This window comes from Musa acuminata, chromosome BXJ1-10 (genome assembly GCF_036884655.1).
Source record: "Musa acuminata AAA Group cultivar baxijiao chromosome BXJ1-10, Cavendish_Baxijiao_AAA, whole genome shotgun sequence".
In the NCBI taxonomy this organism is placed as follows: domain Eukaryota; kingdom Viridiplantae; phylum Streptophyta; class Magnoliopsida; order Zingiberales; family Musaceae; genus Musa; species Musa acuminata.
This window is the reverse complement of record NC_088336.1, coordinates 30,146,654-30,174,535: the sequence shown is the minus strand read 5'-3', so window position 1 is coordinate 30,174,535 and position 27,882 is coordinate 30,146,654. Positions and strand designations below refer to the sequence as shown.

Sequence of the window (27,882 nt, the reverse complement as noted above, 5' to 3'; positions counted from 1 at the left end):
AAATTAATACCTGCTCTCATGTTCACTGCATATGAAAGAAGAAACCTCGAGCGGAATCAGTCCACTGGAAGGATAAGAGATCATAATGGTGACAGGGAGTTTCTTTCCTTGTAAATGAACTGCAGAGCACCACATTGAATCCTGTTCCTTTTCTATTGCATCAATATAATAACAGGAATATTTATGATGTTAACGGAAAGGAAAAGAAATCGACAAGCTAAAGAAGAGATCATTAGTTGAAACTTGGAGTAGAACATCACAAGTGGAGGATACCGTTAATGAACTGCAGAGCACCACACTGAATCCTGGTTCTTCTCTATTACACCAATATAATAACAGGAATATTTATGAGGTTTACGAAAAGGAAAACGAATCCACAAGCTAAAGAAGAGATCACTAGTTGAATCTTGGAGTAGAACATCACAAGTGGAGGATACTCTGGGTCAACTCGAATCCATCGAGCAAAGCATGAGATGGTCCTGCGTTTCCACCTCTTACCAACCTTGGTGGAGTTTTGAGTGTTGTATCAAAGACCTTATCGGCATCATTTTATTCATTCACTAGTTGGACATATGAACACACAAGTACAATAGGAAAGTATCTTAATGTCTTATTGTGAGGAGAATGTATGCCACAGATGGTAACAACAGATGGGTTCACCGGAAGACTAATTTACATCACTCTTAAACTATACAACATGAAAGAGTGATACCCGGTCATTCTGGATAGGTTGAGATTCAGGAGGTCTGGCATTTCTCTATCAGCTTTATTCCAGACGCTTCTAGAATATCCAATGCTGCCAAGTTCCATCAACAAATAGCCAACATGGAGTCAGAACTTAAATTGAGCAACTAAAGGTAGCAATATAATTCAGCATTTAACATGAACTTACCCGGCGCGTATACTTCTGGTTCAAGGGGTCTGACCACCCCTCTGCTCTGGATCTTGTTCTGGAGTAGGAGCTGCAATTTTCAGATTAACCAAATATGATAACGGCTTTGGGATTTGACTAGGTTTCTTGCACTTAAATTTACATGAATTGGGGATTACCAATACTCCAATTGCTGCAGGAATTCCAACTGTGAGAGCCATTGCAGAAGTAGCTTTGCCATCTTCTACCTTTCCGAATTCCAGCAAGGTTGCCCAGTGGTTCTCTGTGGGTCTTCCATCAGGAAACTCTATCTGGACTTCATGATGCAAAAGCACCATATCCTGTAATGAGAAAGGACGAGGTACATGAATCACTAAAACGACTAGCTTTGCGACCAATATCACAACAATGTTCTTTTTAAAAAGAAAAAAATGATCTATCAGATTAGTACACACAATGCTCAAAGTATGCTAAGTAATATAACCAGCAAAGCTCAAGTTAAATATTAGAAAAATAAAGCATGATGGAAAATCAGACAATCCATACTTCAAAAGAATAAGATTCTGGAATTCATGCACTTGGGATGGATAAAAATACTTATTCTAAAAGAAAAACATTTGGGATACCTTCCTCAGCATTCATGCACCACTCTCCCACCAGAGAAACAAAATCCAGTAACAACCGGCCAAAGGTATTCAGTAGATGTTCCCAAATTGATTAAAAGACTGTGTGGGCAAAAGTACTGAATTCTTCAGTTCATTCTACAGGATTTTTTATGTCCATTTTGTTTTTCATTTAAAAGATCAGGTTTACAAGGTCAAATCAGACCAACTAGTTAAACCAAATTGTTGTTGTAATTGTTTCTTGGACTTGACTGAAAACATGTACTAAACAACAACAATAGTGGATCTGCTAAAACTACTTTAAAGAAAAAAGAAAGCCATGCTACCTGCTCTTTGTTGGTGTAGGCTAGTCGCTCATCCATGCGTAAGCAGACAACATCAAATGCACTTGAACATGCCACTGGAATTTCTTTACTCTCATGAAGCCCTAGGAACCTAATCCGTCATACATAATATTTGAATGAGAGACTGATGGCCAGATCTATTACAACAGATGATAAAGGATGGTGCATGATATATGCTTGTGAACTCAAACTCACTGGTAAACATTGTATTTGGTAATCAAATTACATCAAGGCTATTCAGATATTGAGATACTAAAATTCGATAGAGATGGTACCAATTAGCAAAAGATGATGCTAATGTCAGTGATGGAATATCACCATATTTAGTGTAAATGACACAAAATAAAATTAATTTATGGGAATAGATGCCAAAACAACAAAAGTAAATAGAGAACTAGAATTGATAGGATGAAAATATAATTCAAAATATGGAAAGAAAAATTAAGTCAGATAAAACATGGTCTAAAGATTTCCTTATCACACACGCCTTGTGCTCATCACTTGACGTCACATCACGTCATTAATATTCCTATATGTAGGCACGGCTTGGCAAATTACCTAGTGCGAACACCAATCAGCATAGCATGGAAGATTTAGCATGATGCAGTACTTTACATGCCATCTACAGTGGGGTTCATCATGAGAGCTTTTTAAGATAACTTGAAAAAGTTAACATCAACTAACTTGATAGTTTTAACTGTTCTAGTTGCTGCAGCGTCGTCATTGCAATATTTGAGCATGATCAACCTCTTTATCATTTCTTGCTCATTTTCAGTAGATCCAAGTGTGTTAGTACTAGCAGAGTTTTTATCAGCTAGGAGCTCATTAAGAAAGGAAGCAAATGTTGGCCTCTGAGCTCCTCCCAGCATGGGATGATTTTCAGTCTCAAAGAGACCAATCCTCGCCAGACATGCCATTATCTCACTAAAGCCTGCAAAACCACAAAGTTGTGTAAATGACTAAAACTGTTATAACAGAATAAATAAAATTATAGTGTTCTCCAAGTCTTTTCAGTACCTTCATAACGGAGGGTCGCCCTAAATATGGTTGACGCTTCATTGGTGATGTGATATAAATCCCCGTAGAGCAACGAATTCCGATTTGGGAGACACTCCAATGCAAATGCTGGAAGTTCTGGTATCCTGAATCTCATTGCTGAGTCATACAGTTCATTACCTGCATTAGAAAGAAAATCAAATTTCAGTCCTTTTGTGATACTCTATATGCTAAGCAGCAGGATGTGAAGGTTGATCATAATCAGATAGATGTTTGACTAAGTAGTTTAGGCTTTGGGTTTCACACATCTGTATTTTCTGAATATAGGATATAAAAATGTAATTAAATAAAAAGTTCATTTATGTACTTAATTAGACAGTAGCTGTCCTGAGGAAGTAAGAGTTCCTTTGAAGTTAATACACCAGAAGCAACAACTTACATAGTAAAATATGAAGCATTTGGATCCAAGGTATAAAATCGTTTATGAAGCATGGATAGTTAGAATTGCTAACCACATCCATATTGGATATGTTGGTTATTATACTTGTACGGTGCTTCTTGGGTACATGTCGAAGACAACCCTTTGATCTTAGTGCTTAATACATAAACAACATATTGTAAACCATTTTTTCTAGCCCAAGCAACCCATAAGATATCATTTTCCCAACTTTAGGATCTAATTTACCACAAAAAGTGTCAGAAGCCTTCTATTTAGTGATGATTATTGGTATCATCAAACTTCAAATATTTGTTTATTGTTGTATCCATGTGGTATCTATCCCTTTTTTTCAAATTTCAACATATCCGTGTAGCTATTTATGTATATGTGTCCATGCTCTCCATATAGTTCTTGCATTTACAAAACAGAAGCAATTATGACACAGTATCTGTAGGAAATATATTGAGAAATGAGGATCAATATTTCACGAAATCATGGTCAAGTAATTACTTTTTGAATACCTTAACAAGACACATCCCCTACTAGACTACAAAAGTTAATAAATGACACATCTGGTGATAAAGTTTCAGTAGCAAATAACTAACCATCAACATGTACAATTTCTCCAAGATACTTGTAAGTGGCAGAATTTCGCCCGGCTCGAAGAGCACCAGCAGGATTCCAACTGAAACATGAACAAAATTACACAATCAAGCTCAAATTTAGTTGGTCTCCAAGAACAAGCCAACCTTATCTGGCCTAAATTCTAAACCTCATAAATCTCTTACATGAGAACAATTTCATGAAAAAGGTAATGTAAGCATAACACAAGCAACAATGATTCATTTAACTCATTCATTTTAGTTGAACCCCAAAGTTTCAAACAGGCATCACTCTATCAGGAAAGTTCCCCGAAGGATGAATCAATTTTAAGAGAAAACAACTAAGTATTTTTTGCACCTCTCTTCGATGAATTCTTGTGCATGCATAATATCTCTACCACAAAGCTAATATTTACACCTTCTAGTGTTATGAATTTGTATATGTAACTTGTAAAAGATAATGCAACGCACTATGTATACTTTTGAAATATGCAAATGTATCCCTTAAAAAGAGGATATATATTCAGAACTATACTACCAGATACCACAATTATACAACTTTTAGTTTTAGCATCCTCAGATAAACTGGGTTTCTTAACGACTTAAGAGGTGTCTACATAAACACAGTTGGAAAGAGATTACAGAAGGTATTCAAAAGATCAGGTTCCCATATATCTCATCACACATACAGCATGATGTGTTGTATGTCCATGTTTAAAGGTCAGAGGTCTAATTAGTTGTGCAAGGTAATTTTAGTGATATTCATCAAGTTACACTAGATAATGTACAACCCCTTAAGGAACAAACTCTAATCATGACCAACTTACCGACTACCAAATTTAGACTTCAGTGCCAACCCTACCAAACTCTTTATGGTGTAATGTAAACATATCCAGGTGTAATTCTAGGTTTAAAGATTCACACCATCCTTCATGCAATTTGTATGAATGAATCATGAACCAAGATATATGCACGGTTTTCCAGTTGGCTTACCAGGCATATTGACAACAGCTGGATTGGATTGCAGTCCAGACTCCTTGCAGAATGGACTTAATAGAATTAATTCGTTTTTCCAATTATTAAATCAACGTGTTCAGGGAGATATTAAGTTATATTAATATGTTCTTTAGTGTCCATCCACAAATAAGGGTGATGATGACATCAACAGCACTGCAATTGCATGCTAGCAGCAATTGTGACTACAGGCATTAGACGAGCCATCAGAGGCATGTATATGTTTCCTGGGGTTTCCCTCCTGTTCTATCGTCCTTTCATTTCTCCATACCTTAATCAAGTAGATTTAACTGGCCACCATAAAACCAACACGAAAAAGGAGACGCAAGTGGGGCACTTCAAATCCTTACTGTTAACTGTCATGTCCTTTTGCTTTTTCCTGAAAGGTCTTATGACATGTCAAATTAGTTCAATGCTGAATAAGGTATCATATCCATATGCTCAAATACTTATATTTTAAAATAGTTGCACAGTAGAATTATGGAACTTATACATGGTTAACTGAAGACAAGTAACTATACTCATGTCACAAAAATATGACAAATAATAAGTCAGATACCATATTTCCATTTTCAATTAATCTAAACAAAATTGTGGTTAGCTACAATAACAAGTAGACTAGCAATTATTTTTGTGGCTTACTGTTCTAGAATTATCACCTGAACTTGTATGCTAGTGGGTTGTTGGCAGCAGCAGGAGATGGAAGACCACCACAATAAGAAGTAAATGCTTTTATTTTCCCTCCTCTAATATGTGCTTGATTGATCATCCTCATAGCCATCATGTGGTCTGTCCAACCCAAACAATTAGCCTAAATATAATAAAGTACTCACAATTAATAAGCATCAGTGAATTAGTGGATATAAACATGCACATACGTTAACAGAGGCCCATAAGTATACATAAGTGCACATGCTGAGCGATTATATCATTGTAGGTAAATTACTAGTGCTGTAAATAAAATATTAGTAGTGCTTTAAATGATAATATGGTAAGCCTGAATCTACAATCAAATATTACCTATCCCAGGATCAAGGCCCATTTCGCAAAGGATCGTGATGCCAGCAGTCTTTGCCCTTTCGTCCAAACTTGACATGGTAGCTTCAACATAGCTTGCTGTGACCATGTGTTTTTTATGCTGCAGTTGGAATTAAAAAGTAAGCGAAAATGAAACATGATTGGAAACCACTGCACAAATAATTAAATCTGGCCATTGGTAGGTTTATGGTTCACTGCAAATAATTTTCTGAAAAGTCAATTAATCAAATTCATATCAAATCAACAAGCAAGGTTGTTATTATTTCAAAACATATTTTGACTCATTTTTTCTTCATTATTTTAACTTGTACGACGTCAAGCTGTGGTGCCACAGTAAGGATGCTCCTCTGCAATTTGGATGACCAAGATTCCAGTCATAGAAAATGCCTCCCTACTTGCAATTTAGTGGGAGCCTCATACACCGGGCTGCCCTTTCTCTGTTGTTGTGTTGATACTCTTTAACTTTTTGTAAGCTTAATTGTGATGTAGAATAATAAAAGTTTTCTTTAACCAGAGAATAGAATATACAGATTCAATCATTTCATAATTTTCTTTGTTTTGCAAAGGAATTGATCTGATATATACAACATAAGCAAAAGAGCAACAAATATAAAACTGATTGGTATTAACACTAGGCAAGATGTACATGTCTGAAACAAGATCACTATGTGGACCTCTCCTACCAACCCACATTACTCAAAAACCAACAGAACAGACTTTCTTGGGATATTCAGGGTCATGCCAAGCACTATCCAACAACTCAATACTAAAAGGAACACATCCTTCAACTTCATTCGATAAGTGGTCACATGAGTAAAGGAAAGAAAAGTAATAGTAGAAAAAGGAGAAGTCACTGGCTGAAACATCAGTCTGATCTCCACAACAAACTGCATATTACAATTTAGTATGTCCCCTATTTTCAATCTTTGTATGTTACATTCTGTCATTATGTTGTTCATTACCAAGCAGCATAACAGTCTGTGCCAGTCTGCCAGTTCACTGTAATACAAGGACCAAAATTTGTACCCTCATGAATGCACTTTGATCATAAATTCATAATTATTTGAAATGAAATCTAAAACATTGTAGGACATTTCTATTTCTGTATCAACCAATGGAAAAAAGTGTCCTATGCAATATGCATGCTGCAGTTGCACTTTAATTCTTCTTGTGACTCATCAAATCAAGATATTTGGTGTGACCATTCATCATAAAGGATTCAAAGACCTCATCTTTATTAGCAACAAAAGAATACAACATAAAGTTAATAACATAAAATGAACCTACATGCAACGCACCTTTTGGCTCTCTGTGGAACCATCACTTTACAGGAAACATGTTTTCACATCCTTCTGAGCATTTCACGTTTGCATCCTCTCTAAATTCTAGGAATATCATATTTGATTTTTACATGTTGATTTTGACATGCTGATTTGCCAAATCAAGTACGTTGAGCAGGATGCTTTGATACCACAATTTTCCCTTTTACACTAAAAACAGAAGATGTTTCTTTAAATAGAAACTAAGTTATGAGCATCAGAGGGACTATGTCACAATTAAGATACAGTCAGAAGCAAAGAATAATAAGCTAATTATCATAAGCAGCAAAAGACAATGTGCGGGCAAGAAACTAAGAAAATAGTTTATTCCTTTATTAATGAAAAAGAAAATAATACAAAACTATGGATCTTAAGTGCTGATTGAAGACAAATTCGAATTAAGTTCAGAAAGTACCTCGATGCATGCCTTTGCTATGGTAGCATGAAAACTAGGAGGTAGTAAACTAAGTACAACATGAACCTGCATGATGCATAAATCCAAGCATAAACACATAGTCATAAGCTAATAGGCAACATAACCATGGTAATACTATTATTAGCATGATGACTGCTGCTATATATTAACTTTGTGCACATGCATTGATATGCTGGCACTGACATGTCATCCATGTGATATCTACATGGCTTGTCATGTGTTCTCCACTTAGGCATATAATAAGACAATAAATTGCAAGCTGATGACTGCTAATAGGCAACATAACCATGGTAATACTATTATTAGCATGATGACTGCTGCTATATATTAACTTTGTGCACATGCATTGATATGCTGGCACTGACATGTCATCCATGTGATATCTACATGGCTTGTCATGTGTTCTCCACTTAGGCATATAATAAGACAATAAATTGCAAGCTGGTCCACTTCCAAGTTCCAACTTAGTATAAGATAGTGACGAAAGGTTCTTTTAAATTATAAGATCCAAGCACTCAAAAGGCAGGATCAAGAAGTTTTACCTGAGATACATACTCTGTAAGTCTTCCATAATCCATTGCATCAAGCTGAATAGCTGTTGCATTCGGAATGCCTTCAATAGTCTGTATAAAGTGATGCAGGTCAGAAATAATGTTTAATATTTGTCCATTTATTTCTCAATACATGCAGCGCACTAGAATGGTAAGCTGAAAGATATGGAGAATCAAAAGAACCATCAAAAAATTTAAACTTTGGTGGTGCAAGAAACAAAATTGATCTAACTCTTGTTCTTGCATTTCGGTGTGTTATCAAAGATGCACATAAGTATGAAGCATACATAGTGATGATATTCAATAAGGCTCATAATATTTTAGACTCACCTCAGTAAAGCACACAGGCTTGGATAAAGATTGTCTCATATGTTCATCTCATTGACCTTCTGAAATCACATAGGGACCTAAAAGACCCTTCTCGTGTTATACATTTCATTATTTTTTTATCACTAAATGTTTTAATTATGTAACATAACAATATCATTACTGTAGATTTATCATTCTTGCACACTAATTGTAAGATTCAAGCATAAGCTTGTTTAAGTGTTTGGTATATCTATGAAGCTCAGGATTTTTTACTTGATCGCTAATTCTATAAATTTGTTGTCATCATTGTGATTCATCGTACAACACATCAACCTTCAAATTTGGAGTACATATATTAAGCATATATCACAATGTAATACTGTTTGATATAGTAAGAAAATAATAATAAATTGAATGCCCAGCCCCAGATATTAGTCAATGTTATATGCTGTAGTACTTCATCAGTTTCATTTACTTTTCTTTATAGAACCTCATGCCAAGGCAAGACAATCTTGGTTCACAAGCACTTGCCTCAACAAACCTAGGCAATGGTGCCCCTTAAACCTTTAAAATCAGTCAATACCACTGAATCTGGATTGGGCACCCATTAAGTGTTCGTGTAAACAAACTATGAATTAAATTATCAAGCACAAGTAAGAATATCTGATTAATTTAAATTTCATGTTCTACCCATATTCATAGCTTATGTTAAATGTTACCAGAATCAATAGCTGATCTCTTCTCATGCCCTGGAGACACTGCTGGTGCCTTGCATTCATTGGTTGGCCTAGATTTTATATGTGATAGTGACTTCTTAGAACTTATCAAAGTTTGGGAAAGACATGGTCTAGTATCTGTGCAGAGTCACCACGAAAGCAACTTACAGATGCAGTGAGAATTATCATTATTATATTATTATTGCTTTATGTATATGCTGCTTGAAAGATTTAACCCAATATTTATGGAATAGATGCTGTTAACAATTCAGTGTTAGCATAAGTTCCAGAATCATACCTCCTTTGCATCCTTCTCATATAGAGATGCCACAATGACCTCAAACTCTTCAAATTCTTCATTGTCAATGGCCAGGCATGATTTAGTAGAATTTTCATAGGATTTACTCCCCAGTAAAGTTAAAAACTCCACAGCCGGTCGGCATACACGTCCTGCACCCAGAATCAAAACCGCTGGCCTTCTCTTAAGTCCACTTCTATCTTGCATGATACTTTCGCTAACTTTTCCTATCTTCAAAGATAATTGCCTGCTGGAAGCTCCATTTTGATCGCTTTGGTTTGCGATAGAAGTCAGAGAATCCACTATCCGATCCAGGATCACAGTGTCATCAGCACCCACCTGTACAACCATCCACAAGATCCCCCTTTAACTGAGCAAGATAATCAATATCTTAAATTAGTGTCAACCAGAAATTTAAAAATGTTATGCAATTTCACAAGAACAAGGGGCAATCTTGGATCACAATGCGCCAGGAGCTACTCATAGTAGAGCTCAGTCTAACAAGTTATTGCAAATGAAGCAAAGAAAGCACTTTTACAAAAACAGCAGTCATTTACCTGTTCCATAAGAGTACCTAGAGTTAGCTGTTCACATGCAACCAAGGTAGTTGTGATCCTTATTCACAACTCAAAAATAATCACTATTGCAAAGCAAACTCAAGTAAAATATGGGAGGATTCTTTGGATTAAAAATTGCATAACTAACAATGAAAAAAATGGTATATACCCATGACAAATTTTGGAATTCAATAAAGCATGACTAGTACAGCATCACTAGTACATTATAGTAACATCATGTGTCAGTAAAAGACAATTTTCCAACATGTAAGATGCCATTTCCACACTGCATGTACCAGCCAATCCATACCTGGTCATAGGTAGGCCATCATGTCATGGACACATCCCACATGCCAGGGCTCTATCCAAAACCAATGCACATGCCAGCTGCTGGCATGCATAACATGGTATGGTTGTTAGGGATCGAATACATTTCACACCAATGATTAGGCAGCATACGTAATGCTTGTGGCACGTAATGCTTGTGGCACCTAAAACCTTGGTGCATATGAAATACCTGATCCATATAAATGTAATTCGAAATTTGATATGTATTGAACTCTAGGAAAGAATAAAAGGAAGCTTCAGCATATTCGGTACAGAAGCAGATGTAAACCATATGAATTCACCACAACAAGTGAATAAGACAAAATTAGCAAGTCCAGAAATTAACTTGTCCAACTTTTAACATGAAATTTCAATTTCCAGGAAGCAGATTGCCTAAGTCCAGAACAGGAATACCCCCTTAAATTGCTCAAAGTATTTATATGAAATAGACCCAACTAAAAATTTATAAAAACTAGACCTGTGTCATACATTAATCTCATATATTGATAGGAGAATGAGCATAGTGACATTCAGTTATTCAACTTACTTCAAGTTCTGAGTAGGACATGGACTTTGCACTTTGCCCGACTTCGCACCTAACTAAGTGAAAAGATCCTCCAGCAGCTTCAATAACATCCAGAGCTTCATTAATCAAAAACTGATCAAACAGATGACCACTGAGAGACACCTATAAAATAAGGAATTATAGTTCAAGATATGGACTCAAAGATTCTAACTAAATTGATACTAATTGTGTTTCATGTAGATAGACACTACAAAAAATTCATTTATTGCAAAAATTGTAAACAGTAAAATTTTGAGTTCTTACCAGTATATTGTATTTTTTCTTCCCAGATGAATCATTTACAGGACCAGGTGATAGATCTCTGAAATAAGTGAAGATTTACATCTACATTTTAGCATTGATATGACATGGTAAATGAAAAACTACATGGATAAACTTTACATCACAGAAAGGTTTTAAACGAAACTATAGAAGACACAGAGACTAATGACTGAAAAAAATATTCACAATAAAGCCATACTTATTTGTAAATTAAAGAATAAAACAAAAACAAATGTTCTTGATACCTCTTCAGTCAAAATGCAAGAAACTTGGAATAATAGAACATTAAGTTTCATTACAGGAAAAGATTCTCTTAACAAGTAAATGATCAACACAATGTTCATGATTTGCTTATCAAGCATCTCTAAAATTGCAACAAAAAAAAAGTGAAAGAGCAATAATCTTTCATATATATACAAATATTTAATTGGTACTTATTGTACATTCATCATACTAAGTTATACATCTAATGAAATGGGGTATACCAACTAAGGTTATCTTTTAAGTATTTCTTCAAAATTCAAAGCTACTCTTGTTAATATTGGTTTTTTTCTTTTTGATAATAATGAAAAATACTTGCATGGCAATTGATTTTCTTTTCTTGATGATTATGAGATTATTCTGGAAGGATGGAAGAAAGAGAATCATTAAATGATTCATAATTTGTATTGATCAGTGAACAACTAAGGGTCGAGGTTGTGCTGTGGGTAAGTGCGAATGCAATAATTGTATTATTGTTCACCTAGCTTGGTAGATGAAGAAAGAGCTGATTGTCTAGTCTTCTTCATATGAAGCAAAATCGAGGAATTCAATATTTATTATTAGTTTGCCATGCCGTGATTACATATATATGATACTTGGAAAAGGCGAAGGATCAAACAAGTAAAGCACACAAAAAAAAGGGCAGAACACAAGCAAACTAAGCAGTGATCCAAATCAATTTTTATCAACGAAAAATATAATACATTTAAAGCTTACATTATGGTTTTTCTCATTCGGGGGATATATTTGTATAAAGAGGTAAGTGAACCGTTATGAGTGATACAGGCCTTCTGCAAGTGTGAAGGGAGTTCTTTAACGTTTGTAGTTGAAACCAAGCTACCAATGAACTGTGATAAAATATCTCCAAAATGCTGAGAAGCCTTCACAAAAATTTAAAAAAGAAAGATGTCACTAGATGAAGAACCAAAAAAATCTTAAAATTAAGTATAACCTCTTGATGACCTACTAGAACAAGGAAAACCTACCTCTTTCGGGAATTCTGTGGGGAGGATGTCAACAGCTAAACAAATCAGGCCATCACCCGCCATGTCATCATGGTATGAATCAGTGAAGGGGTCATATCTAAACACCAAAATTAACATCTTTTCAATAAAATTTTAGTTGGACAAAAGGAATCTTCCAAAGAAAACTAGGTGATAAACATATGCATAACAATTTATAGACTATATACTAAAATACCAGGTGATAACAAAACAGTAACATTAAGAAGATAAGACATGTACTGTTAGAAGTGCATAAAGATTAGCCAGCAGCAAAGAACCCTACTAGCATTTTTCTATATCAAAAAAAAAATTATTAACAAGCAAGAACACATATTTGTAGACATCTAATATGATGATGTAATTACTCATCTTATCTGCCAACACTGTTAAGTTCTATATTGCACAATATGATCAATAATTCAATATATCTTACATTACTCCATTCATTTGATGAATTTGACACTTCTAACAAAAGTTGCCAATGTTTGATGGCCATTACAAAGCAACCTTCAGTTCTTTCAATAGCATTTTCCAAATGTAAAATAAGATTAGTTGACCTCTTATTTTTCTTGCTGATTCACATAGATTCCATCATGACCAACGTAAACCTCCAATGTTCCCATCAAATTGACTCCAGGAACCAATTAGAGACTGATCTATCATCAGAAATAGGTCCTTGGCTGAACAAAAAAAGATACGCCCAAAGAATTGCACAGCCCAAGCTTGGACTGCATAGGGCTCAATCAGTTTACTTGTGTTGCTCTGATCTTGTCTTTGAGATCTATAAGATACCATATAATCTTTGATCCAGTTATGGATTCTTCAACATGTGATAGAGTCTGATGCTCAAGGCTTTCATATTATGTACTATGCAATTATGCATGGAAGCCAAGGTTCTTTCTTGATCAGTATACACGATGTTCTAGGTTGCCCCAGTCTGAGTACATTTCATTTGTAGAAAATCAAGATCACTACAGGTACTTGCTATATCGATTTTGTGAGGATTCATTTGTCAAAATGTTGTTTCTCCTAATTGTCCAATGGCAGAAAAACAATTTGTTTATTTTATTTTAGTAAGATATCTTTTCACCAAAAAATGAAGAAGAATGAAAAATTCAGTAAGAAAACATCAATTCACCAGTCCCTGATGAATAAAGTAATACATTAGCATTCTAAAACTATATATATAGTTCAAAACTAGACAGTATTAATAAAAGTAGGGCATGACATGAAATCATCAGCAAAAATCAAAATGATTTAACATGGATTAAGTCTGTCTCTAACTTCTTAGTGAAAGAAATAGAAAGAAGAACTACCTGAAGAAAGGCCTCTCTATTAATGTTGTTTGATTAACAAATTCAAGCGACCCTCCAATATCACATGTAATGTCAGAAACTCCAACGAGTGGGCATCCTTTCTTCATTAATTCTTGCAACTGGAAGGTAGTCAACAACCGAGGAAATCTTCTCTCCCAATACATACAATTCACTAGCCAGAAAAAGAGAAGCTAAACTATAACATTGCATGTCAAAAAATGGAAAATTTTGATAGATGATAGTATGGTACAATAGGAGGCATACAGAAGCACAAGTAAATATTATATGAATTTCCAAAAAAGCTTTTTTGCTTCAAGTGTTCACAGCCTTCCCAAGAGAAGCAAGACTTGTTGATCATTGTTATAACTTGTAAGATAGTTCCATGGTTTTCCTATAAGAAATGTTGCAAGCATGTTATGGGTTCTACATTAGTACCAATTACCAAACACTGTTCTACATTAGTATCAAATGTAACTGGTGCTGTGATAATTTCTCTTACAACTAAGACTTCTCAAATCTTTATCTCGCAAATCCTACCTAAAAAAACCTTTTCAAACCTCTGTTCCAGTCGCCTTTTATTCGTCCAGATCAATCCATACCTAATACAAAACTCAATATATGACTATAACAACTAAAAGAATACGTGAAAGCACATCCAAAACTACTTAGAAAATTACATGCGACTCAAATCCTTAATCGGAACTCATGGAAAGCCTATCTGGAACCACCTCATGAAACGCAACCACCACAAGTCAAATGCTCCTATAGTATTAGTGCACTAACAAAAGAATCAATCAAAGTTCACCATCAGCAAGGACTACAACAAGAAACTAGGCCTAAAGAAGTGTAACCAACTAGATGATTCCTTGATTGGACACTAGAGTGCAAGTATATGAACAAATAATACTACTTAAAACAGACCTGTATAAAATTTGAGAGCAAGAACACCCTTGCCAAGTTTTAAAATCAATCATAACTTAAGTTACATTTCCTTCCATTTAAATGTCAAGCTTCTTATCCTACTTTTGTTATTCAAGATAACTTCTCTCTACTCAAAAGGAAGATCGTGAAAAATCCAGATATGCATCTGTCTCCTTATACAATTGGACTTTTGGTCTTCTAAAGATCATTTTCATGTTTCACTTACCAAAGAAATTAGTAATAGCTTAACTTTTTTTTGCACAATATGAAATTTAAAATCTATTGACTAGTTTATTGTAGCTCTCATCTTTTTCAACTTACAAATTTAACATACAGCTAAGTTTCTACCACTTGACATACTGAACTTCGCATTGTAATACCAACCAAGGTTCGCCGTATCATACCGTACCGGCGTTTTGACCCGGGTTTGGTACGGTATGGTACCGGTGTACTGGGCGGTATATCAGGGCATACCGAGCGGTACACCCTGGTGTACTGAAAAATTTTATACATTTTCATACTGTAGCAGTACTACAGTATAGTACTATAGCACTGTAACGGTACCAGGCGGTCCGCATACCGGTAACCTATTGGACCGGTATGTACCACCCGGTACGGGCGGTACGCTTCGGTATGGCAGACCTTGACACCAACAACCACAAAATTATAAATCCCAACCAGTTGGTGTCAGCTACATAGATTGAACTCTGCAAAAATTCGTATTCTTAGCTAAATTAAAACTAAAAAGTATTTAAATATTTGCTTATAGTTTCTAATAAAACTTTTTAGGTTTCCTTCTACCTCTCATCATGCCATTAATATTAAAAGTTTCGCATTGTAACACCATCTACCTAGAAAACAAAAATGCAGTAGGCACTTTAGATAGCACCTCAATGCCCAACTTTAACTACACTGCAGAGGTGAAGCAATTTCTGCTGTCTGTGCCAGTTCCATCTACAAAATTTTGTTTCATCAATTACAAATAGGAAAACATACATATTACTTGATTAATCAGAAGATATAATAGAATCTTACCTATGACAGATGCATATGGAGCAATTTTTTCATGAAAAACAGGATAGTAATGATCTGGATGCGCATAATAGTCTGCCTGCATAAAAACATACATTCTTCATTTGTTTGGCACACAAATTCAATTCTGTCTTTGGAGTTTATGGTTGACAAAGGTAATTTGATACATCTTAGGAACTAAAAGTATTGAACAAAGCATCCAAATCAACAATCATTTAAAATATTCATTTATACAAAAACAATTGTGAGTTGCATTTATATTCATAAACAATTATGTAGTTCCAACTGATGATAGAATTCGAGAAAATAGAACCATTCCAAAGTAGTATGAATATGTTCTACGATTGTAAATGTTGTCGTTTTAATCATCATTGTTATTTTGTGTTGTGCGCTGTTGTTGTTGTGTTGATGATGGAGATGGTGTACAGCAATAGTGACGTAATTTTAGAATGAAAATAAACTAATTCAGTAAACAGCAATGTAATTTGGTAAGGCCTAAAATTTTATGATTTACAAATTCTAAAGATTTGCATATATTTTTGTTAACTTTCGAGACTGATACCTTGAGACCCAAGGGAATATATCAGATTAATAACATATCAGTTATATTCGATAAATTTGCAGCATTTGATGCACCTATCAGCTATCTTATTTTCTTTAAACATAAATTATTCTCACATTGATGTTAATCCTGGTTACAACAATGGTTACAGCTATCTTATTTTCATTAGACATGATTTAGTCTCACACTGATGGTAACTTTGGTTATACCTTATACCAATGGTTGGGAACAAACATAACTTGGTCAAATTAATAAATCTACAAAAAAATTGGGTTGTATGCTTACATTGACAACTCACAATTTTTTGTTAGTTTCTTTATGAATATGACAGTAACTTGATTGTGACTTCAATTAGGCTCCTAAGGTATATCACCCAGAAGGTCTAAAGGCCAAATATACTGAAATAAACAGCGGGTGGAAATAGAACTAAGATTCTAGTCCATTCAAATATGGATTAGGAAAAATTACATAAGCAAAAGGTGGAAGAATTATATAAAATAGTAGTAAGTAGTTCATGCAGAAACAGAAAGAGATGTACCTTATTGAAAGTTTTTGTCGAATCCTTTGGTGCAACCATGTCTTGACAAGTCACCACACAGCCATAGACTTGAAAAACTCTCCTTCTTGATCCTGAATGTTGAGCATGGTCCTTAGCCTGCAATTTAAAGAAAAACAAAACTGCAGTTCACAGAAAGCAAAAGGCTGATATAGAACATACATTAAGTAATTCATCCAGAAACTACTAGCGAGAAGAAGACCACCAGAAGTAGCATACAATATGAGATTTCCATGTACCACTTCTGGAGCACAATTTCATAAAGGAGGGTGAATTTGGTGCAAGGAAATCATGTTGGTTTGTCTTAAGACTTGTTATGTTCAAAGATGACACTCGGGGAAATCAGATAGAAAGGGAATTTGATGGGTTTGGTTGAGTTCGATTAGGATTTTGTGACACCACTCTGTTACAGCATCAAGTCATAGACAATAAGTTCATGAAATAAGTTCATGACTCATCAAAACTAATATTGTATAGTTTGTCTCGTCAATCTACAGAAAATTGCATTCACTAAAGCATATCACCAGAAATTTGCTAGACATCTTCACAACTTGCTTTGAAACCTGAAGCTAGTCATTATGCATTGTTATCTGTCACATCATCTCTCTAGAGTGCTCTCATAACATTTTTGAAAACTAGTCATCATGGAAAGTTTTACCTAGAATGTAAATTCTGAGGATAGTTGAATTATTTTCCAGGAGTTTAGTGAAGCTCCATACTCATAATAATGTCAACTAAAGAAATAAAATTTTCTGCATATACCAGTAAATGCTTGCTTACTTAGTTCCAAAAAAATGGTTTCATGGATAAAATTGTCACTACTATTTTATGCGAATTTTTGCTACACTACTAGTGAAACAAGCTAAACCAAATAAGTTTTCACTCGGACAACAGAACTGAAATGGGACTGGTCCAGTAGCAAGAAAACTGATTGTTTTCCATCTATTTAATAGACGTCCCTAGCCTGGGTGAAGGAGAGTTGTTTCAGGAAGCTGATAATCACCATGAGATTTTTTTAATCTTATATGAAGATGGAACTATAATGATTACTTTTACTCTTGGACTGACATATTGACTAGTAGTATTGCCATCAACGAGCTCAATGCCAGAAAAAGATCTAAGTAACTGACACCAAATAATCAAATTGCTATGTTTTACAGCAAATCAATAAGTAGACTGTGGCAAACTGTAGGTTTTTATACATATTAATCTGTATCAGCTCTCACCTTATCAGGGAAACTTTTACAGAACCATTACTTTATGATCTTTACTAGGGAATGAAGCTTTCCTTCACAAAAGTATCATTAGATCAAATGATTTGCACCATAAAATGTATTAAAAATTTCAGAAGTATAACTTTTTGTTCTCAGTTGAAGCTACCAAAAGCCGATGAAGCAAAACAAAATTCTTTCAATATCAAGTAGATGAACCATGATAATATGTACTCCTTGGAAGTATATTCAAACTAAAGGACAAACATGGAAAGGAAAGAGCAATAAGTACCAGACCAACAATTTCTGGAAGTTCCTGAGCATCAACAAAGGTATGAGGTAAGAGCTTAAATATCTCCTGTGCACCCTGAGAAACTACAAAACAAGAATATCATATGCAGAAAATATAGATTAGTAAGCATCAAGAAAAAATTTAATGCTCAGTTGTAATTTAATTCTAGACACCTTAATAAGGGATACCCAGTGTAAATGTCAATAGTTGTGAATTCATTCTAGTAAAAAAAATACAATTAACAACCCTAGTAAAAAAATAGGAAATTCATTCTAGATACATTACCATTTCCATCCCCAGTAAATACAAAGACTAAGGGTGAAATTCCAGATGGCAGCCCGAGTGTTGCTATTTCTTCACCAACAGCAATCACCGCAGCCTTGGCCGCAGCAAGGGAAGAATACATATGAGAGGCCCCCAGAGACAAGAAGGGTGTTGAATATCCAAGATTCAAGTATCCTGTACACGAGGAAATCCATAAGTCAAGCCATAAGCACAGATCTACAAAAATATAGCCAGAAGGAACCCTCATTTTGAAAGATAGGCCACTAGTTAAATTCAGTGTAGTTACATGTTCATAAACAAATTATATTATTATCTGTAAGGATAATATTAACGTATAAGTCCCTAAGGCATCAATTTACTAACTATATCACTGCAGATGGTGGTGGCAAGTTTTATGCAATAACGGCAACTGACTTTGGAACCAAAAAAGGTACTCCATTTTTCAATCCTAAGAATGAAGCAATTAGATTGATATATAGTCCAGTTCCATGTCCAACAATGCAAAGTCACAATGGAATTTCTACTCAAAAACTGATCTATATATTTTTAAGGAATCTTCTTATCATCAGCAATTGACAGAGGAAAAAGGAGGTTTAATATCAGTGAGATGATAAATCAAATCCTCTTACGTTGTCCAAGCCCATGTAAAAAGTCAATTAGGCCAGCTCTGCCAGCAAATTTTCCAAATGCAAGCAGTCTTTTCCCACTATCTCCAACTATAAGCTCGTAGTCAAACAAGGAAACTCTTTCTGCAAGAATCTGTAAATCAAAGAACAAAATCAAGCCCACAACTGTCACCAAGTAGGAACTAAGGAATCATGCATATCGTCAAGCAGCTACCTTATCCAACAGCGGCATGTTTTCTCTCTGCGCCTTGTGGGTGTGGGAGAAGAAGGCATAGGCTCTATCAGGAAAAATCATCTCCAACTGCGCCAGCCAAAAAATGAACCTCACACATTGCAGCGATCAAGACGCAGGTATATGTCAAGAACCAACTGAATTGCTATCACTCTGACCTTTGGTTGCTTGATCCCTATGATCAGGCCACATTCCGAGAGATCATCCGATACCTCACACCCTACATCCTCGTACTGCGCGTCATGAAAAATCCGCTTCGTGCTCGGCTGCACGATGATCCGCTCGACTCCGCTCTGGCCCTTCCCGCTCAGCAAAAGGCGAGCGCAGTGGGACGGCGCCAGCGGCGCTCTCCTCTCCCATATGTTTATCGACTCCGCGAGGATCCCAACGACGCCATTCCCCAGCAAGCTCCGTTCTCCCTGCGGCCATTGCAATCCCCAAGAAATCAGAACTAACAAGACAATCGAAACCTTTCGATTAGGGCAACAGTCTCAAGAATCTCAGTAAGTTCGTGCATACGCCGTCCGGAGCTGCCGATGCCGCCATGGAGACCCAAAGATGACGAACAGAAGCGCACGGTCAATCTTGGGGGGAGATTCCTGCAAAGGGACCTCCTTAAGATCCCTGCAAAGGTTAGAAAAAAAGAAAGAAGAGAAGTACGAGACGGTCGAGAGAGACGATGATTTGGCTCACGATGGGAGAGACGATATAAATAGGTGGCGTTAATGGAGATCATTTGAAAGAAGGGAAGGGACCGGCGAAAGAGGGGGTGAACGGTGGCGGTGAGGTGGAAGATATACTTGATCTGGTTCCAACATCTACGGACCCAACGACATGCACCGACAGACAAGGGGGCCCCGAAAGATACCCAAACAATCGCAACAAAACCGTTGTTGCACGTTTTCATCTACTTGGGTATTTTTTGTGGGTTCGGGAAGCGGCGTCCGCCAGGCGCAGCGGTACCGGTTCATCTCGGTCGGGACACGTTGGCTTTGTGTGTGTGTGCGCCTGTCTTTGGGATCGAGAGATGGGAAGAAACCTGGGTGGGATGCGAGTGGGATTGGATGGATTCGACACGGTGGAACGAGTGATGAGCCGAGAGAAGTATGGTTTTTGAGTTGGGAGTTCGGAGAAGACGAGGATTCGCTGTGGGAGTGGTCACCACCCACTTTGGGTTCGGGTGGACCCCAGAAAGACGTTTCACGTGGGAGCGAGGCTCGAGTGGGGTCCATCGGACGACCTCCGAGACGCGCGGGGACAGGTGTCGATCTCAGAATCGCGGGTAAGCGGGGATGAACGGTGGGACGGTGGGCGTGTTTTGGGTGTGCGTCAACACGTCGGTACCAACATAAGTTGGGGTCGGTCGGTGGTGGTGGGAGAGCTCGTGATTCGTAGGTATGAGTCGAATCCAACGTTCCTCGGAAAGTGGAATTTCCTGCCTTCATAATCACCTCTTGGTTGGATATGATTGAAATATAATATTCCTTGTAAAGGGGCAACTTCCTTCGTCGTGATCTCATGCTCCACTCAACCATTTTATCGATGGGGAGACGTATCTGGAGAGCTCTCTTCCTGCTGACAAGAAGCTTGGCATCCATTTAAGTTTTCGTATACGAAACCGATCTTGAGAAACAACAAGACGTTATCCATTCGAGTCCTTGCATGACGTGCCACGTTGCTCGACTTCTTTTCTGACCGTAGAGCAACGAGTCAAAAGAAGAAAAGAAACGTCTTTTGTTTTTCCTTTCGATGTTCACCACCACAACGCCTGGTTCGCTGCTCGACAAAAAGAAACACGAGTTGGAGGTGTTATCCTCCGTGACGTGCACTCCACCGGCTGTTATTACAGATCAAGACGAGTTGGATCGATGAGTTACGACGCATCACGACACTTGAGGTCACCCGCACCTGATTCTGAGTCTGAAATCCATTGACACATTCATGCAATCATAGCTGGAAAATTCTGGGCTGTGCTGCGAGCAAAGATGAGATACAACAAGAATCAGATGGCATAAACTAGTAAGTTGCAGCTAGGTAACATGGAAAAACGAAAAACAAGATTCTTGGAACTTAAGATACGATTTCATATAGAGCAAAGTTGGAAAAAGGAGAACACGTCTCGTTTTGTTCTGCCAACCAATATCACACAAATCAAAGACAGACCGTCATGATGCCGGTAATGAGAAATTGAATGGTTAAATGTATTTCAACAAGTTAAACTAGAAGATGTCAGCTCATCAGAAAAAGTTTGTACCACTATCTGGATCCAACTTAGACTATACAAAAATCTACAGCGCACAAATATAATAATTTGTAGCCTGTAATGTGGAATTTATTCCTTTTCCTAGCCACCATTCAAAGTTGCATCAGAGGCAAGGCTATGACGATGCCAAAGATGGATAACAACAGCAGTACTATCCAGAATGGCAACTGCTTTCCCTGCCTTCTCTTACCAGCATCATTTACAGACTCTTTGAGATCTTGTGTTCCAGTTTGTTCTGCTTTGGCGGACAGGTGACCTGATTTATCCTCCGGTGGCTGTTGTGAAATGGCCGATGCTCGAGACTTTTGTTTGTTGTACTTCTCTACATATTCTGGGAAGAGTTTCTTAAAACTAGGGCAATTCTTGCTGCTCCATACAAGAAATGACAAGTTATGAATTCAGTACCAATAACAATGTAGTAAAAGCACAAGCAGCTCTTTATAACTCAAATAAGTCACAAGTGGAAAGTCATGTATACCAAAAATGGTTGGATAACATGGAGATCAACGTCCTCCATCCCCTACCCACCTCCCACACAACCCCAACCAAAAAAATAGAATAAAAAGAAATAAAAGCAAGAAAAGAAAACGGAAAGCTTGCACATCAATGACACTATGCAAATAGAAAAAGCAATTTTCCTACTGGGACAAAAGAAGATTCTAGAGTCTTTAACATCTTAAGCCTAAACGTTGAATCCTGTAGAAAGAATCTAATGCAGTCTTCTTTTATTTTCTAAACCTTCATTCTCTTTGAAGTGTTTACCATCTTAGTACAAAAAATTTTCTCCAGTAAAAAAGACTAAATTGTGGTCTTATATCAGTTCTAAAACCGTCAGTCAATGTTGAGAAATATCACCATATACCTATTCGACTTCTAATCTGGATGAGTGATCAGGAACCACATTAAAACTAGATTCTCGTTATAGATTTTAATATTTGAAACAGGGTGGGTGTTGGAGGGGGCCTAAATCCTCATGCATAAACATTGAAAGCTTCAGTTGATTTTACAAGGTAAATTTATAGCACTCAAACAAGAACAATTACCTTTCACAATTGTATGCAAGTGAAGCCTTGGCTAGTTCTCGCTTTTCATTATCAGAAGATCTAATGCTGCCAGTAGTCTGATGTTTATCCAACTGCATGTACAATAATGCAAGTGTGACTAATCAAGCTAAGATGTACAACACTGATACTTCAAAAAATGTACTACCATACTAGACCAACATGAAATGATCATATCTTATAAAAGAGAAAATTGTTAGACCTTAGAGCTTAAGACTTCTTCAGTACTACTGTGAAGAATTATTTTTTTTCCTAAATCATGACCCAGTAATAGACATTTATTTTGTTAAACGATAATGCAGAGAGTGCTGCTTGAAATTACCAAAAGATGTTAAATGATTGCCATATCTCACTTCAACCTTATCTCCTTTCCTATTTGTCATTGTATATATTTTGGCATTTCCGGGTGAACACACTGTTTACCTATTGTGGAACTATAACTGATAAATAATATTTTTTAAAAAAATAAAAAAAATCACTTCTGCCTTGTATAGGTACAATTAACCATTACTGTCATATTCCCTACTTTTTCGAGAATTTCACATTGATGTATCTTTATCATGTCACATCTGAAATTGTTTTTAATGATATATTCAAATTAAGTAAGGAGGAAAACAGACGTTCATCTGAAAGGTTCAGGTTCTAACATTGAAAGTAAACCAATTGTGTAACAAGCAAAAACTGTTTGAAGCTCCAATGAGAGCTATGTGAAGGATATCTTCTACATACTTGGCATTTCACAAGACAAACAGATCGCTCAATTTTCAAATTCCAAAACCCATATTTCAGGGGAAAAAACTGTTTTTGGCTTGACCTATTGTGTTTAGTATGGTTGAAGCAAATTTCATATGCATCTCAAGGCAAATGAAGGTAAGTGAGAATCTCAAAGTCATACATCTCGCCTAATGTGTTCCTAGCCATCTCTCTAAAGCCCATTAGCCATTAAACCCCAGCCACAAGGTCACAGCAAAAAATATAATCTAACCACAGTACAAGAATATTAAGCATATACACATCATGGTGCTAGAAGCTGAGAGAAAGTAACCATATGTTCCACACTTGATGACTTCATAAATCTTTTGGCCATAATTTAGACATAAAAGAAATAAACAAAAAAAGAGTGATAATGCAAACTCACCATGAAGGATAGAAGCCCTGTCAATATACTGCACCACGAAATCATCATAGTCAATATTGGAGAAACAAAAAATTTACCCTAAAGAAATTCTTGTTTAAGTTTGCCATTAGATTCCCTTTTACGCAAATGAAGACCCAACTAATGCAGGAAACATGTGAAATTAGGAACAAAACACGTAAATTGAAAATTCTATTAGTGCAACTCATTCTTCCTCTCATGTTTGTTGTCATACCTAGATACAGACCACATAGGATTCCAGGACTCTGGATGAACTGAAATAAAACAAGAATAAGTTATACAACTTGTGAACACAACATCAGACCAATAAATGTAGAACTTTTAACAGCAGACAAAAAAATGTATTTTGGAGCTATGCTAACAACTTACAGTCACTCATGGATAAGCAGATTTTCTCATTAGGGACAAACCGTCCATTGGGTGTTACCATGCTGACAAAAAGAAAGATAATAAATTGATTACACTGGTAGCAAGCTGAAACTTAAGCAATTGGCTCTACTTTTTTTAATTTCAATATAATATGCAGGATTTAGTCACCGAATACTGGGAGGCTTGAATGGGTAATCAGGGGAAAACTTGAGCCTTCCATAGTAACATCCACCTTCATATAAAAATATGGTAAGAGAAGATAGACCAGCACAAAAATCGATGCATACAGATAACGACTAATGTAGTAAGTCGATTAAAGAACAACTGAGCACTGCTAAAAAAGAAATTCATCAAGCACACTCTTTCAAATGTAGAAGCTGACAATTATCATGCATGTCAAGGCAAAAAAATCATTACCAGCAAATGGTGTGCCTTCACTTCCTTCAAGTACAAAATCTGAAATAAATACCACAGACATTGTCAGTTCCAGTTCAAAATATCATAACAGTTTAAGATGAACTAACAAAGACAACTCAAGAATCAAAATCATATCCCGTCAGCTAATCAAGGTCCAAACTAAAAGCTATTTTGTATTCCTGATTACAAGAATTTTGATGTGTCAAGAGACTTGGATGACTAAATGCTCTTTATACAGTAACATTCCATATGTCCTCGAGCAACTGCTGTAAAACCATTGTGCCATTTAAGAGGGTCCATGTATTCCAGAAACAAAAAATGCTCCAAAATTTAAATGAGAGCAACGATGGGAGCAAGAATGGCATATTCCAAAAAAGGAGAAATGACTGCTTGTGTCACATGGCTATGGAACAAAAGAAACCACACTTTTAAGAAATGTAAACAAAGAAACTTAAAGAATATCAAGTAACCTGTATCCTCTTACACAAAATCGAAGACATTTATATGATATCAAAATAAATGAAGTATCAAAAAGGGTAATATACAAAATAGCTTACTTACGCCAATCAAGAATATCAGAAGGAGAAGGACGCGCCACAATCTGAGGAGGTGGTTCCTGCAATTTAAATGAAAATATTCAGAAAATTTTAAAAAATAACAGAGCATGCAGTCAGCTGATAAGAAAAAGGTGCACCTGAGATGAAAAATGCTGCAAACAAAAGCAGAGAAAAAAAGATATATTCTATCACCATATAAAGAAAACCTAAATAAAAGGATTCGTGAAAAATAATTTAAATATTCTAGACAAATGACTAATTGTGAAAATTGCCTACTAACTCTCTGCAATAAGGGCCAGTTACCAAATTATTTGATTATGCATGCACAAAAAAAAGGGAAAAGACGTTAGAAGTCCATGGAGCATGTATATGAACAGAAGATACAACAATGATAGTACAAATAACTTGATATAGCATGTCACAAGAAGGAAAACTGACCATATACCACTGAGCATTTGGAGCAAATTAATATACAGAATCATATAATAAAGAATATGATTGGTCTAGTTTATCACATAGTCCATGATTGTAACAAAAACAATCTTTATTTAGCAAGTCAAAAACTCTTGTTGATAGATTGATACAGCATACTGTTGGAATCTCCAACCTCATATAAAGGAAGCTGACAAGGTCTAAGAGCTCACTAGTCACTACTATTAATTCACCAAAAACAAAAGAAGCCTTCTTGGTTAACATCCAGGGAAGCTGACCCAATTAGCAAAAGCATCAGAGTTTCTGTCTTTTGCTAGTTACTTAAAAAGAAAAGCGGGAAAAGAAAGCATCCTATATTTACACATTAAGCGTTGACACAAAACAATTGACCGAGAAAATTTCATCAACATATTTAGACAGATAAAACAAAAGCACAGAAAAATAGAATCATTCAATCACCATAGAAACAAGCCTAAAGAAAGGATTCATGAAAAACACTCTAGACAACTGACTAATTGTGAAAGTTGCCTACTGACTCTCTGCAATAAGGTCCAGTTACGAATTATTTAATTATGCATGTACAAAGAAAGGAAAAGAAGTTAAAAGCAATGGAGAATGTATATGAACACACGATACAACAATGGTAATACAAATAACTTGAAAGAACGTGTTACAAAAAAGGAAACATGAGCATATACTGCTGAGCATTTGGAGCAAATTAATTTACAGAATCATACAAGAAAGACTATGCTTAGTCTAGTTTATCAAGTAGTCCACAATTGTAACTACCAACAAAAGTCACAAACTGTATTTACCAAGACAAAAACTCTTATCGACATATTAGATTATCTTAAACAAATGACACAGTATATTGTTGGAATCTGTTAGCCTCGTATAAAAACGACAAACAAGGTGTAACAGCTCACTACTTCTAATTCACCAAAGAAACAAAATAAGCCTTCTTGAATTGATATCCAGGGAAGCTGGCCCAATAGCCAAAAAGTATCTGAGTATCTGTATTTTGGGTGTTACATGAAAATAAAAGCAGGAAAAGGAAGCATCCTACATTTAAACATTAAGTGTTGACAATAAATTATCGACTTGGAGAAAATGTCATAAACAGATTTAGGCAGATAAAACAAGCTTACTTTGCAAATTGCACGATATTCTTTTTGAAGGCGTTTGACACATGCCCTGTCTGCCATTAACACACGCTGAGGCCAATCGGAGAGCCAATACCACCACCCCTCCAATAATTCCCAATGAAGAACCTCTCAATTTGAGTTGATTTAGGATTCTGCGCAACGATTGGCGGGCATAAGAAACTATAACCAACATAGTATCAGACCGCAGCATTGACAACTAAGTCGTGCATAGTAAATGCAAATAAATGTAAGAGTAATTATGAACCAGTTTGCACGATTAGGAGTCCTGCGCGAGGGCAATCAGAACAATAACAGTTAGGACGCAGAAAGATCGATCGATCCACGAAACAGGAGTCCCCGATGACCCGATCGATGAGTTACGCCGTGGAATTGGGGATGTAGATTAACCATAGGAAAAAACCACACCGCGTAATCCCAATCGGGCATTATGACAGGGGGATGAAGAAAGGGGCAGAAAGAGGAACCTGCGCGAGGGCCGCCCGAGGCAGCGAGAGGAGGAGAAGCGTCGCCTCCGATTTCACCGGCGCCGCGGCCCGAGGGCGATCGGAGAAATCAAGAGCGATTTAGGTTTGACCCGATCGCCCGGCGAGAATATATAGCTCGTCTCGGTGTGTTGATGTGCGTGGAGGATGTGATCTCACGGGCTCCACACGGACTCCGCCCGTCGTTTGAGACCGCCTATATTCTGCACTACTATTTTATTTTCTTTAATTTATGGAAACAATTATTTTCAATATTAGATTTAAATTAATTTTAAACAATCAAATGTCCAAACATATTTGAGCAATAGAATTTTGGAAATGAAATAATAAAAGAGATGGGGACTCAAAACCTCATTTCATAAATTTGATGAATTTTATACCTAAGACATTACTT

At 36.2% G+C, this 27,882-nt stretch overlaps 2 protein-coding genes across 4 annotated transcripts; both read right to left on the bottom strand.

Moving 5' to 3' along the window:
• Positions 1-521: 521 nt before the first annotated feature.
• On the bottom strand, positions 522-20,337 carry LOC135596112 (alpha-aminoadipic semialdehyde synthase-like). Of its 3 annotated transcripts, none has more exons than XM_065087906.1 (26): positions 20,264-20,337; positions 20,105-20,184; positions 19,744-20,004; positions 19,568-19,654; positions 19,357-19,486; positions 18,728-18,901; positions 18,443-18,525; positions 16,922-17,038; positions 15,825-15,900; positions 13,869-14,040; positions 12,535-12,631; positions 12,266-12,429; positions 11,270-11,327; positions 10,988-11,128; positions 9,557-9,895; positions 8,225-8,305; positions 7,662-7,727; positions 5,910-6,027; positions 5,549-5,678; positions 3,879-3,958; positions 2,856-3,014; positions 2,523-2,769; positions 1,821-1,929; positions 1,051-1,212; positions 893-962; positions 522-796 (listed from the first exon to the last, which is right to left on the bottom strand). In XM_065087906.1, the coding sequence occupies exons 2-26, from the start codon at positions 20,129-20,131 to the stop codon at positions 738-740; spliced, it is 3,207 nt and encodes a 1,068-aa protein (XP_064943978.1). In that variant the 5' UTR covers positions 20,132-20,184; positions 20,264-20,337; the 3' UTR covers positions 522-737. The 3 variants fall into 3 exon arrangements, with proteins under 3 accessions (XP_064943978.1, XP_064943979.1, XP_064943977.1); XM_065087907.1 differs by having other exon boundaries at positions 20,279-20,331; XM_065087905.1 differs by having other exon boundaries at positions 20,105-20,272.
• A 1,428-nt stretch (positions 20,338-21,765) lies between these two features.
• On the bottom strand, positions 21,766-27,612 carry LOC135585019 (ubiquitin-conjugating enzyme E2 34-like). Its single transcript, XM_065087910.1, has 10 exons — positions 27,471-27,612; positions 26,989-27,137; positions 25,413-25,467; positions 24,852-24,890; positions 24,603-24,666; positions 24,435-24,496; positions 24,280-24,319; positions 24,048-24,075; positions 22,892-22,983; positions 21,766-22,214 (listed from the first exon to the last, which is right to left on the bottom strand). Exons 2-10 carry the CDS (start codon positions 27,043-27,045, stop codon positions 21,941-21,943), a joined length of 711 nt encoding a protein of 236 aa, XP_064943982.1. The 5' UTR covers positions 27,046-27,137; positions 27,471-27,612; the 3' UTR covers positions 21,766-21,940.
• Between the last annotated feature and the right edge of the window lie 270 nt (positions 27,613-27,882).

Coding starts and splice junctions, on each gene's coding strand:
- LOC135596112 (XM_065087906.1), bottom strand. CDS start 20,131: ATGGCGGCATCGGCAGCTCCGGACGGC. Junction 19,487..19,567: donor ACATGCCGCTGTTGGATAAG/GTAGCTGCTTGA, acceptor TTTGATTTACAG/ATTCTTGCAGAAAGAGTTTC. Junction 8,306..9,556: donor ATGAGAAGGATGCAAAGGAG/GTATGATTCTGG, acceptor CACTTTATACAG/ACTATTGAAGGCATTCCGAA.
- LOC135585019 (XM_065087910.1), bottom strand. CDS start 27,045: ATGGCAGACAGGGCATGTGTCAAACGCCTTCAAAAAGAATATCGTGCA. Junction 25,468..26,988: donor AATATCGTGCAATTTGCAAA/GTAAGCTTGTTT, acceptor TTTAAATTGCAG/GAACCACCTCCTCAGATTGT. Junction 24,891..25,412: donor TTCTGATATTCTTGATTGGC/GTAAGTAAGCTA, acceptor TATTTATTTCAG/ATTTTGTACTTGAAGGAAGT.